Source organism: Notolabrus celidotus, chromosome 16 (genome assembly GCF_009762535.1).
Source record: "Notolabrus celidotus isolate fNotCel1 chromosome 16, fNotCel1.pri, whole genome shotgun sequence".
Classification (NCBI taxonomy): Eukaryota; Metazoa; Chordata; class Actinopteri; order Labriformes; family Labridae; genus Notolabrus; species Notolabrus celidotus.
In genome coordinates, this window is record NC_048287.1 from 23,034,699 (window position 1) to 23,048,626 (window position 13,928).

The 13,928-nt window shown below is 41.8% G+C and overlaps 1 protein-coding gene across 1 annotated transcript; it reads left to right on the forward strand.

Moving 5' to 3' along the window:
- The first annotated feature begins 1,159 nt into the window (after positions 1-1,159).
- Positions 1,160-13,554, forward strand: ppp1r18 (protein phosphatase 1, regulatory subunit 18). Its single transcript, XM_034705363.1, has 4 exons — positions 1,160-1,488; positions 1,786-5,768; positions 9,436-9,643; positions 12,537-13,554. Exons 2-4 carry the CDS (start codon positions 1,836-1,838, stop codon positions 12,554-12,556), a joined length of 4,161 nt encoding a protein of 1,386 aa, XP_034561254.1. The 5' UTR covers positions 1,160-1,488; positions 1,786-1,835; the 3' UTR covers positions 12,557-13,554.
- Positions 13,555-13,928: the final 374 nt, after the last annotated feature.

Here is a 13,928-nt window from a genome sequence, read left to right on the forward strand (position 1 = left end):
GAATCAGCTGTTTGCTGTGTTACCAGCAGATTTCTTCAAACTGTGAATTTGACATACTTCTTTTGAGCCCCTTGAAAATGAGATCAAATGCTGCTATGTTCGGTATACTTTAATGTTAGTGGTTGATTTTTTATTGTCAGGAGCTAAAATAGATGATCAGTAGAGAAAGAAAGGGTAGATAAATGCTGCTTTTTTTCATGCGAGCGCACACAAACTTCGACTGTTTTCAAAACAGCCTATTACATACTACCTACTAATGTACATACTGCGTTTGAATTTAGTATGTAGTATGACTGTTCTGTTCAATCTGTGTTGCAGTACGCTGGGCCTGACGTCACTGAATTTCCGGTTTCAGAAAGCGGAAGTAAACAACGGCCAAGCTGATAGCGAAACTGCTTCTGTAGCATCCACTTATGATTAAAAAATTTAAGAAGTGGTTTATATGGAATTTAATAATTTTCACAGCACCTAAAAACTGAGTTCCCCCCATCAAAGAAAGAAGACAAAAGAAAAAAAGGAACGTGCGCTGTGCATTGTTGGAAACTACGCGAGGGAGTCTGGTCCGATGCATACTGTGAAATTTTCACGAATCAGTAGACGTCCGGGTAGTTTTGGCATACTGCAGATTTAGCTCTTGTTCACATAGCCTACTACTTACTACATACTGCATTTTGGCCAAATCAGTACGTACTGCTCGTAGTAGGCAGTTTCAAAAACAGCCTTAATGCCCTCCCTGAGTAATTCAGTGCCATGGGCAGGGCCACCCCGGCAAAAAAGGTCTGGGCACGCCCCTGCTTGTTACGTCTGATTTAAATTTGGATCAACAGCATGCATGAAGAGTCATTTTTTTTAAACATGTATGTGTCACACCTAGAGTCCTGCTTTATATCTTTATAAAATTAAGGGTTTTAAAAGAGTAATGTAGAGAGGCTACGTGTTTAAAGAACATGCAATCACGGCTTACAGTTACTGAATACACGCCTGGTCTGCTCAGGTAAGCTCTGACATAATAACACGTTTCCCCACCTCCACTTCTTCTCTAATTAGCCAGCGGGACTGAGGGATGAGACAGGGGGGAGAGAGAGAGGGGGGTGAGGGGTAGGTAGTGGTGCCCGGGCAGACGGCTGTGTGCTTTAAACGCCTTTACTTAGGTCCGACAATATGGTGTGTGCCACTAAACTCTCCTGACGGAATTTAATGTAATTATCGGATTACAGTGCTGCCGCTCTGAGGCTGGAAATATTTACTACTATCCCGACGACCGAGGTGTTTTCCATCTCTGCTGCTCTCTCAGGCCGCGGTGACTGGATATCACAGGCTTTATAAATCAGTTCATTTTGACAGCGTCGATTAATCTATTGGTTATCAGCGAAATAAGATTCTTCATCGAGGATTGGAGAGCTTTACGCAGAGCCAAGACACACAAGTGGAGATGACAACTGTGACGTCGAGGCGAATAGTGGGATCTTTTTAAAAACTGGGCTTTAGGTGAGTTTAATTTCACATTTTAAAATGTTACACTGCAATAAAAATAAGATTTTGATGGATGTCCACATTGTTCTGTAAGATTATTCGATAAAGTTTGAAGTTTTGTGTAAAAGATGAACGTCAGCCACAGGTAAAACAGGACCACAAGTTAGTCCTGTGCATCTGCTATGAAGATTACTATTTTTAATGGAATGAATATTGTAATAGTGAAGTTAAAGAGTTGTCATTATAACATTTCTTTGCATTTTGACATGTTTTTGAGAGATAACTGATGCAACTTAATTTCTTTCCTCACAGACGATTCCCGGAGGCTCTAAAGACCATCTTGTCCAAACTCTATTTCTGTTATGTCTGTCGCCTCTCTGCCGGAATGGAAGCAACTCCTGCTGGAGAAAAAGAGGAGAGAGGAGGAGGAGCGCGAGAGGAGAGAAAAAGAGGAAGAGGCGAAGTTTGCCAATATGCCTGCCTGGAAGCGAGGGATCATCCAGAGGAGGAAGGCAAAGCAGGACAATTTGAGCGACAAAGAGAAGGACAGAGACATCTGTCTGCTGCAGGTGGATGCCAGATCTCCTACTGACTGTCTGAGTGACACAGACAGCTTCATCACAGTCAATTTTGGGAGTGAGCTGTCACTTAGTCCAGATCCAGGGCAATGGCTGGATGCAGACATCAAATCACTGAGTCAGGTGTCTGTAGAAACTATAGTTCCCTTCCATGAAAACCTGTTCATACGTACGCAGAGTGCAAAGAGAAAGGGGAGGGATGCAGAAGCAGGGGTCGACCCAGACGTTAAGGAGAGGGAGAAAGACAAAACAAGCCCCAAGAGTCAAGAAGGAGAGTCAGGAAGAGGAAGAGATATAGAGATAAAAATAGAGAGATTCAGAGATTTAAGTGAGGGACGGGAGGTAGACAGGAGCCGGGACAGGAGCCGAGACAGGAGTCAGGGAAGAGAGCAGGAGAAGACCAAGGAAGGATGGGAGAAAGATAAAAGTCAGTGGAAAGAGTCGGGGAAAGATCAAACCAAGGAGCAAGAATTACTCAAAGCTCGAAAAGAGGAAACAGAAACAGATCCACAGTCCACTTCATCCTCACTTGTCCCCTGTCTTCGAACCATCCGAGCTGACAACATCATCATCATCGAGCAGGAGAGGAAAGGCACTGAGGAGAGGAGGGGCAGATGGAGGGAGGCAGAGAGCGAGAGACCCGAGGAGGACCACCAGGGCAAGAGAGGGATGAAGATGAACCTGAGGGAGATCCTGTCAGGAGGAGGATGTGTCACCGAGATCAGAGCGTCCGAGGTTCTGATCATAAAGCCCTCAGTGAGCCCTGAAGAGAGGAGTCCAGGAGGAGGAGGAGGAGGGGGTAAAAGTTCAGGCAGAGAGGATGGGGAGATGAAGGGTGGTGTGGATGGAAGGAGGGAGAGCATGTGCCGCGAGTTCAGAACAGACATGTCCTGGCTACGAGAGAAGGAGAAAGAAAGACCGTGGGGCCATGCGACTGTAATCAAAGACGACAGGAAGGACTGTGATGACAACTTGTTTGTTGAAAGAGGAGGGAGGGTCAGCCAGCTGCTGAGCAAATTCGGAGAGCATCCCAAGCCCCCGTCTCGATCTAAAAGCTCTGATAATTTCCTCCGGCCTGGAAGAAGAAAACTGTCAGATGAGGATGACCAGCAGTCTGAGGAGAGGAAGGCAGACGGGAGGAATGCTTTGTCGAAAGGTGTCCCCAAACGCTCTTTTAGCTTTTCTGATCGTGTCCTCTCGGCTAAGGAGAATGGTTTGGATGACAATGGACATCATGAGAGAAAAACACGAGAGAGGATACATTCAGACAAGAGCTCACCAGTGTTGGTAGACTTAACAGGGACAGAGATCAAACTGGGGTACGCACTTTTTTTAGATAAAGGCCAGCGTAGAAAAGACCGGGACAGGCATTTTAAAAACCTAGAGGAAAAGGGGGGTCCCACACAGAGAAAAAATGACTCAGATATCTTAAAACACAAGAGTGACTTCAAGAAGGTGGAGCTTTTTGACACAAGGGCTGCTGAAAAAGATAGTGATGTAGATGGGGATCAGGGGTTCACCGCGGCGTCTGTCAGAAACACAGAGGGAATCTCATTTGCTAGAAGAATACCAATCAGGCAGGATGGGAAAGCAAGAGCTGACAGAGACACGAAGCAACTCACAGGTCCGAAGAGTTCAGAGAGGGGGCAGAGTGTTGGAAAAGATTCAGAGATGGAAAGACAGACTGAAAAGGTGTCAGATTTTCTGAGAGAAGAGGGGTGTGAAAGCATGACCCAAACTGAAAGTGAGCAAAAGAGTCATGTTGCTGCGTCTGCAGAGCTGGTCGGTCTAGGTCACACTCAACACAGACATGAATCAGCTTTTAAAGAGTGTTCGAGTCTACTCTGCGCTACTTCAGAGAAGGCAAGAGACTCCCAAACAGGGCCAGAGTGGAGCGGGTCAGGACCACAAGCATCTGGTCTTTCACACAATGTTCTGTCCAAACAAACAGAGGAGCTTATCAGTAAGATAGAGAAAATAGGAGACACAACTGTTTATCACAGCGAGAAAGGAGAACGGGCTTGTAAGGCTGCTTATGACGTGTCAAAAGAGTGCAAACAGGAAGGGCAAACATTCAGTGATAATGACTCTGAGGGCCCTGCTCATAATCTAACCCCCAGATCTACTAAAAGGATTCCACCCATGGGGATCCCTCCAAGTCCCCTTGAGATTCAAATCCCCAGGAGTGTGTTTTATGTTGCCCAAGAAATGGAAGAGAAAAAAAAGACTGAGGGTCAAAGCGATGAGGGGAAGGACTGGGAGGCAGGTAAAGGAGTTGAGAGGAGGGATAGCTGGAGGATTGGGAAACCCCTCAGTCGCATCGAGTCCCTGCGTGAGAAAATCAGACAAAGAGAGCTGGAGACGCTGAGACAAAAAGCAGCAGAAGATGGAGGTGGAGGTGAAGACACAGAGAAGAAAGCCGCTGCTGGGGACAGTCATGATGTGAAGGGAACTGAGATCGAGAAAGAGAGAGAAGGCGCAGCTTGTATGCGGAAGAGGCCTGTCGAGGCAGAGAAGGGACAGGAAGATGCAGCAGCGCAGACATCCATGACGGCATGTGACGTCAAACAGGAAGTCGCTGTGTTGAAAACCAGCCCTCAACTTCCTGTTTCTGTCCCACACTCACAAGCTGTCAGAGCAGAGGAAGTAACAAGCGGGTATGCTACTGCTGCCACCGGAGGTATCTCTGACAGCCTCAAGACAGCTGAAGATGAGGACGAGCCCTTAAAACATGGAGAGGAACAGCTGAGGCACCACAGGAGCCAACCGGAGAACAAAGAGAAAGAAAAGAAGGAGGAGGAAAAGGAGCTCTCTGAAGGGAAAGCAGAGGATTACCCATTGCCTCTGGATTCTGGACAACCACTCTCATCTTTGTCACCTCATCCCAACTCTCTCGCAGCCATGAGCCGGATCTACAACCTGGAAACAGTCGGCTCAAGGTCCGGCTTGTGTCTTAGGGAGAGGACTGTAGAGATCCAATCAGTGCACCTTGTGAAAGTGAGGCCCCTCATTTCAAACGCACAGCAGTCAGACAGCAAGGAATCAACAGGTGATGACAGTTGTGGGGTTCAGACAATCCAACAACAGATAGGGCAGTTTCAGCTGAAAGAACAGGAAGCGCTGAAGTCTGGCACAACAGCAAATAATCCTCATGATGTCAGAGGGACAAAGGGGCAGCAAAGCTCAAGAGGAGTGTTGAAGCACCTTGTAAAAGACAATGCCAAGACTCAGGAGAAAGAACAAGAAACGTCCGAGCCTAACCCCAAAGTGTTGCCTCAGCGTGCTTGTTCTCCATCATCTCGGCTCAAACCGTCCAGCCAAACCATAACGCACAACCCATCACTCCTCCGGAGCCAATCCCCCGACAGCCTCTTGAAATCCTCTAATTGCACCCCAACCCCAACCTGCTCCCCGAGCTCCTCATCTCCTTCCCAGTCTCCCGGAATCTCTCCATGTACCACCCCGTCTCCCACACTCTTCTCCATCAGGAGTGCCTCTGGTGGCCAAGTGAAGAGAGGTGCCACCATCACGATATCTCCAAGAAAACCTACTGCAGTGGCGGGGTCCACGCCTGGGCCCACCACAGCAGGGTCCACTGCCCCAACAGCCGAGCCAGGAAAAAAGAAGTACCCCACTGTGGAGGAGATTGAGGTGATTGGTGGATATCAGAATCTGGACAAGTCCTGTCTGGTCAAAATGAGAGGAACCCCAAAAAGGGTGAGTGGAAACTGAGTGTGTTTTATTTCCCTTTGACTTAAATTATCTTAGGAAATCTCAAAACGTTGACTTCTTAATCTCTGAAATGGTGACACCTGGTTAGTTTTTTAAAATCCATGTTTGAAACTTGGCAAATTGAAAGACTCTTCATTTCAAAATGATGTCAAAATGGCGTTCATCCTAGGCCAGGTCTCAAAGTGACTTTCACCCCCTGCTTTTTGTCAGAAGTGGTCTGGAGTTCATCACCTAATGCCACCTGCCTAATGGCCCCTCGTTGTCATGCAGAATCCCCTTTCACTGGGAGAACATCCCCTTTGATTGAGAAGCGCTATCCCAGAGACCGACCTAAGCCGGTTAAAGCCTTATTAAGCACGACATCTTGATTCTTAACCATAATATCCTGGAGTTATCTGCTTTGCCACTTGGTGAAATTCTATGCAGTCATTTGACTTTTGGCCCCCACACAGCTTTTAACCAAACGTGCGCAGACAGCAGAAAATGGACATCTTTTTGAATGTTTACAGGTTACTACAGGTCCAATAAAATACAGAAAGAGAGTGGAACAGCACTGCTTCAGCTTTGAGTGCTAATTTGAGGTATTGTGCCTACAAATTAAAGAACAGTGTTGGTTGTTATTAAGCATAGTCTGCAGACTGAAAGAGTCTAGTTTTCAGGCTTCAGACAGAAAAGATGAAGTAAGGAACCGCAGGTGCAGCCAGGTCTCATTTTTATGCGAGTCGATTGTCTGCCTAACGTCACGTGCTTGCCAGTGCGAATGCATGCCGAAGCACTCTGGTATTTACAGTAATTCAGTCTGAACGCTTTCAATTCTAACTTCTGGGGAAGTCAAAGTTCACAGTAGGACTTTCTGTTTCCTCTTTTTTTGGTAGCTTTGCCTGAATCCAGTCCTTGTTTGAGAAAGAATGTGAGATGAGCTCTTATGTAATAAAGGAAAAGACTGGGTGATGAAGTTGTTCAAGACTGCAGAAATAAACTGATTGTCCTGTATGACATCATCCTTCAATGATCAATGAGACTGTATTTTTGGGTTTCCCTGCACCTGACTGCTTCATAGAAGCTTGTTATTGAACCATTTTCATGCAGGAGTTGTCAACCTGCTGATTATTCCCCCTGTTGCAGGCTTTTTCTTCGTTCCCTCTCACCAATTCTGCATTTTTTTCTAGAGTCAGCCCTCCTGTCCTCTCAGACAAATCTCTCTTTGTATCATCTCGGCTGTTTCCTAGTGGGGGTTTGGTTGTGAGACCAGAGTCTTGGCAAACAGTTTCTGACCATGCTGACCCTCCACAGCATGACTGAGCGCTACTGACAGCAGGCTGCCAACTCTCAGTCTGACGTGGGTGAAATGGAAAGAGAAAGGAGAAAGGAGATGGGGTGCTGCAGAAAAATGTCAGAATAACTCATCGCCAGCCAACAAAGAGCAAGAGTGGCAAAGGGCGGAAAGATGACAGTTTGACAGTCATACTGAGGGGATTAAAGCTTGTTATTTGTACTAACAGAGCCTCCCTGTCACAGTGCATGTTTGTGCTCACTTCCCTGTTTTAAACGTCTTTACTTCCTCCAAATGAGAGAGACAGATCGACACAAGGAAGTGACGCCGTTTCCATTTTAAATGGCCAAATAAGACTTATTGTTTTGTGCAGGGCTTCTGTTTGAAAAACTTTACTTGACACCTGACTGACAGAGCTCTGATTTTACTCTCCGTATTACCATTCTCTAGTTCTGAATCAACCCTCCGCTGCGACTTCTAATGAGATGAACAAACATTTATCTACAAGCACAGTCTTCTTTTAGCAGCAGTGAGTGATTCTCTGACCACCTGTCGCTTTCTTGGGTTATGCCCTTCAGACTGTCTGACGTCAGGCTTCCTGCCCTCCCCCATCTGACCCACACCATCTTGTCACAGAGGGGGGTGACCTTGTTGCTCCTCATCTTCATCCTCTTTTTCTTCTCTTTTTTTTATTCTTTTCATCTTGAACCATCTCTTCATCAAACTCATCCTCTCTTAGCTTTAATTTAGACTCTGATACTCATGATCATCATATTTGCATGTTTGAAATTGAAGAATCTGTCTGAATCTACCAGTTTTTGAAGTTTTTATCTGTATTCCCGTTGATATAAGCAACCCTCTACATTATTTTGAAAACATTTGATATCTTCTTGAACTTTGAAGAAAGCTTAGTTTGGGATGTGAAAAATGCACCTCCCAAATTTAAAAATGTCTTCCTCTTTTGATTTGGTATTCTCCTTAAGTTTCTGTCTCACACCCGTTGCCTCCGCCATCCTGCTGCGTTAGCTCTGGTTAATCGGGTTCAGGGAGGGAGGATTAGCCTCCTGTGCCTCACCATGATTCGTCCAGCCTCTCTAATGCAGAGCTATTATTTACTCTCTTCTGCAGACAGACACTATTAGGGTGAAGCAGTTGTAACTCTTAGAGTGTTTGTAGTGTAGCGTCTGTCTGTTAGCAGTGCCATCATAGTTGTGTCTTCACCTCTGAGTGTGCTAACTATGGTAAAAGTCAAGGCCCCAGAGTTGACTTACTGTTATTACGAGACACACAGTGACTGTTCTGTGCTGACCAATCAGTGTGTCTCCAGTCTGTTCTGTTTACACCTCATTGACTTCAGAGTAAACACTCTCCATGCAAATATCAGTCAGTCTAGGAGGAGATGACCTTAACACTAAAAGCCTTATTCTTGTCTTCCACACTGAAACAAAAAAACTGCCTCGTCTGCTGTGTGTGTTAATTCATATGATGGCCTTCTTTCCCTGAATAATCAATAGTTAGTGCATGAAGTGTTCAGTAAGTACATCCCAGAGAGAGTATTTCTGCGGTGTTAAGCCTCATGCTGTCAGTTAACATTACACTGACAGATTACAAACATCTCACAGGGACCGAGTCTCGCTGTAGAGCCTCAGAGCTGTTTACAAATGACTGTGTAAGCACACATCAGAGGAAAACCCAATCAGCTTCAAAATCATAGAAAGCTTTTCAACCTTACTTGTGCAAGAAAAGATACCACAGTTAAGATATTTTAAAATATCTGTGCTAGTTGAATGCAATGTTGCCTTTATAGAATAATACTACATTATATGGTAAATCCAAAGAAGGTTTGAAGCACCTTGCAAACTAGGAGTCCTTATTTCTCACATTTTCTGTATCAGCTGTGCAATAAAAGAGACATGTTTTTTTAAAAATGTGCTTCCAGACTTCCTTCTTCCCCGTCGTATCACAAATGGATATCCTTTTTATTCCTAATTATTTCTCAAGCCTAGTTTGATGTGTTTTTTCATGTAATCATCCTCAAACGTTGTCTCTGTTGCCCCAGGAATTTTCCCAATAACAAATAATTGAACCGTCTTGAGCTCAAGTTGCTCCTACTTTTATGAATTATTCATTTTATGCCATTGTGCCTGCAATCAATGGGTGACAGTAGAGACACTCCAAGCTGCCTCAATTGCAAAACACAACAATCATTCAGTTTTTCTGAATGAAACTTTATCTCAAAATGCAACATGTGTAGTTTTAGCAGAACCATCGACACCTCTAGGGTAGTCATTCAACACAAGATCATCTAAAATAATAAAAGCAAATGAAGATGGGTATTTAACTGAAATTAAATCATCGCCCCTGCATTCTTGTTTACAGGGAAAGGTGTGTTTTGATGAGGACCAGCTGGAGCAGCTGTGTGAGTACCCGTCAGAGACCTTCATGCTGGCGAGTACCCCCTTCCCTCATGACCTGTGGAGGACTGAGAGGCCGCAGAGTGAGGAGGCGCAGGAGGAAGAAGCAGAAGTGGAGGTGTCAAAAGGCACAAGGAGCGTGGGGATTTCTACAGGACGGGGTCTACGAGTTGGTCAGTCACATCACTTACTCAAAAAACATAAAGGGTAGACAGTGAGAGAGCGGTTTCACATTGTGATGTCTCTGCCCTGACTGTACGCAGACTGAGATGGCAATTTACTTCATTGTTAATTTTAAATGTATTATTATTATTATTAGCATTATTATTGTTACTGAATTGTCACAGCAGAAGCATACTGATGGGTCTAAAGCTTTCCTAAATGTTATGTTTGACATTAATCTACTCCATAGTTTTCTCACTATCAACAAATCTAAAGAAAATAGGAAAATTAGAAATGTCTTATTTGTCTGACACCATATACCGGGTGCCACGTTCCTTCATCAAAAAGAACCTGAGCCAAGCTAGTTTACATTGAATAAATCCCAAATTACAAGAATACTCACTATTACAAAAAATATGGTCCTATATACAGTTGTGCTCATAAGTTTACATACCCTGGCAGAATTTATGGTTTCTTGGGTATTTTCTGTTGTCATTATGATATAAAAAGAGTAAACACAGTTGTTTGATAAAAATTTTGCTTCACCAAACCACTAACCCTGAGTGAAAAAAATGTTTTTCTCGTATCATTCATATTCTCTGAAAAATGGCCAAAAATTCTAAAATTCTGCCAGGGTATGTAAACTTATGAGCACTACTGTAAATTCAGTGCTAAAAATTGTCTCCATTAAATGCACTATTAACCTCTGGTAGAGCGATATTTGCTGAACGCTACAGTCAAGTTTTTTGACTTACAGAGCCTGTACTGCCAGGACCTTCTGTTACAAATGTAGGTGTCGAGAAGTTGAATGGGCCTAGTGCTCAGTGTGACGGACGGGTTGGAAACTTGAGAATTTAGTTGGAATATGAAGCTAACTTAAAGCCCTTTTCACTGATGACAGCTACCTAAACTTGTTTTGATTTTCTCTGCACTGGGCTGCATATTCTTCCCTGGTATTTTCTGAGATTTGAAAAACTCTTGTAGGGACTTAAGCTTTCTATCGTTTTGTTTGGTGTCAGCCAAAAAGCAAGCTAGTGCAGTTTTTTTTTTTGACAGGAAGCTAAAGAGGGGTAAAAAAAAAAAAAACTAAAGTCGCCACTAGATACTATAGTATCTATACTTCAAGTATAGTGGAGATTAGTACCCTTTCAGTCTGTGCTTTAGCTTTATTGAAGACATTATTTTAGTAGAGTATTGTAGACAGAAGAGCTAAAGTTACATTTAATAGTGCAACAAAGCTTGTTAGCTGAAATGGCTTCCCGAATAAGGAATCTGAAACACAAAGATACATTTGATAACTTATTAGCTACCATTTGCCATCAGCTAGCATCAGCATTCAACCATCCCTTTGCGAATGTAACTGTTTAAAAGTGTTCTACAATATAACAGGAAAGGCAAAAACTGCTAGCTAGCTTACGTTGTCACAAGTGTAAGGTATTTTTGTTAAGTCTTAACACACGGCTCTAAGGATTTCAGTTTTCCCTGTGAAGCAGTGTGGCATCGAGGGGCTTTTATTTTGAAGATGGAGAAGCAGGAGCTAACAAGCTGATACTTTGACAGACTGGTTCATGCTCACACACAATTTGGATGGATGTTGTTATAGCGCACCTCTTGGGGGTTTTCAGGATTCGCAAATAGAGTCATAAGCCAGGTTTTAAGGCTATATTCCTGGTCACCTAAAACAAAAACATTTCAGCATAAACAGGATAGAGACCTCAGATAAACATAACATGCTCACCAACAAGCCATCCGTTTCTTAAAGCTCCTGCCTCCAAACGCATCCCCACAGTGCTGTTGTTTAAAATGAATGTCTTCAAGCAAATAAAATAAAAAATGTATGAAGGCTTAAATAGGCTCCAACTAATCAACCTTTTTTGGGCAACCGATGTGCTAATTCATGGCACTGTTGGTGGGAGTGATCGACAATTTTTTTTGTGTACATTGTCATCATATTTTTAATTGTAAACTAAGTATTTAATTTAAGATTCAATATTCTAAGTATGATAAGGGTGAAGAAGCGTCAATTTCAAGGTTATTTAATACATGTAGTCAACTTACTGTTTTTATTATTGAATTCTATTTAACGTTTTTTTACTTTACCTCCAGTAGTTTAAATATGTCATGCATTTAGTTAAAAGAGTATGTGTTTACATTTTCTGAGGAAGTTGGTCATCATCATTTGTGCGTACGCATGGTCTGAGGAAGTTCTATTTTTGTTTGCAGTGTAAGAATAAATTCAAGTAAGAATATATTGATGAATCCCAGATTTGTGCTTCAAACGTACGTACGCACAGTTCAAGCACATATTCATGCGTACGCACTGTTAGTGAATGAGGCCCATTTACTGTTTGGAATAGCTGGTAGTTGCAAATAAGTGATCAAATGTGTTGTTTTATCTTCAAATATGTTTGAATGTCTCTTTGGGTTTTCACTTACCATTATCTTTACAATTCCTGATCAATTCAAAAGCACTTGAATGAGAATGATTTGTTACGTTTCCTTTGTTTTAACTATTTACAAACCAGGCACAGTTAAATGACATTATAACATAATTTTAGCTCCTCACATCACAAAATGTCTGACAAGTAAACAAAGTGAAATGTTGTTTTCATAAGATTTTTTTAAAACAGTTTTTAAATACCAGGTTGGTTTTGTGGGCCAGCTCAGTAAAGTCAAAGCATAAAATATGCTCAACATAACACCAGTTTCAAATGTAGCAACTGCATTTGTGGTTAAAACTGGTGCTTGCAGAGCATTGTTGTCTGTATACATGCATGTATGACCCTCATGAAGCCACAATATTAACTCTTGGAAAATGGAGAGTATAAAAAAAATGTTGATGATACATTGTAAATATTTATTTCCCTGTTATTTACCTTCCACCTCCATCTCTCTGTCTTCCAGATGAGTCTTGTCCTCGGTAGAAGCCAGCCAACTCGCCAAAATTGTCCATGTGATGAGATCACCATCATTTTGTTTAACAATATTACATGATGTTTATTAATTCTCTTTTTTTTTCATTGTTGAATTGAATGAGTTGAAGTGAGTGTTTGTAATATTTGTGATGTTTTTGTTTTACATAGCTTAAGAATGAATGAGTGATGTTGGAGAAATGTACATTTAAGTTGGGTTTATGCAGTTAAACATAAAGGACATAATTGTGCTAACTGGATAAAATATAATTTAGTAATATTTTCAGGGAAAATGGAGGACAAATGTGAATGTATTAGAATGGTACACAATAAAAGACTCAGGTGTGCCCAGTTTGATCACTTGTCTATGCAATATAATAATTACATTTTATTTTTTAGAGAAAATATTCCATAGTTCATTTCATGTCAGTCATTTCCTCTGCCTCAGCACTGAAGAGTGATGTTTGCATCATCTGATCTCATGTGCCTGCTTAATCTGCCCAAGCAGATGATATGAAGATCAATTTATAAAAACTAGAAATGTGTATATATATTTTTTTTCTTTTTCGGTGGACTGAAGCCTTTTGGAATAACCTCTCTCAGCGGATGTTGTGTTAAATGTTGCAGACACAGGGGTGGTGCAATGTTTGCAGGATGATAGTGTTTTGTAAGGTTTAATTGATCCTTGCTGTTCACAGTGACAACTCTGGTAACAGTTCAACTTTTATGGATGTAAAAGGAAATTAATATCATGTAATGTTTTGTTTGAGAAGAGAGCTGTGTGAGAGAGTCCCTTAGAAAAGAACATAAATTATCAGACAAACTTCATCATAATACAGCCGGTATCTAACTCTAGGTTGTGTTTAAATCATTATACAAACCATACACTGAACATCTCCTATAAATGAATGTTTTGATTGGTAAAAGATAATGGAAATTATTTTTTCTATGATGTTTAAGAAGCTGGCTTCAAAGAGAAAAAAAATCTAATAAATATTTCTGAAAACAAACTTGTCTAATCTTTGTTTTTCTAATAGAGAGTAGAATGTTCCTCCACTTTCTTTTTGCCTTTAACCAAAATTACACCTCTCATGCTTTTCCTTCCATGAAATAATAGTATTGGTTAACATATCACATAAATCAAATATTAGTTAGGTGTTGTTCAAACAATTTCTAGAAAGAAAATTTGTGAAGAGTGACTTTTTGTGTGTTTATTTTTTGCATTTCTATGCTCATGTATTCTTTGTGTCATTTTGTTTTCTGTTAGAGTTATGTCATACTCATTACTTTTAAATATGTTTCAGAGGCATTTTGTGTAAAGAAGCATCCTTATATTGCCTCATTTACAACATTATTATGTTGGTTATAATAGTGTCCTTCGTCA

What these genes read in the sequence shown, in the direction of transcription:
- ppp1r18 (XM_034705363.1), top strand. Translation starts at nt 1,836, where the DNA reads ATGTCTGTCGCCTCTCTGCCGGAATGGAAGCAACTCCTGCTGGAGAAA. An exon ending in TGAGAGGAACCCCAAAAAGG is followed by an intron (nt 5,769 to 9,435) that starts GTGAGTGGAAAC and finishes TCTTGTTTACAG; the next exon opens with GGAAAGGTGTGTTTTGATGA. An exon ending in AGGACGGGGTCTACGAGTTG is followed by an intron (nt 9,644 to 12,536) that starts GTCAGTCACATC and finishes TCTGTCTTCCAG; the next exon opens with ATGAGTCTTGTCCTCGGTAG.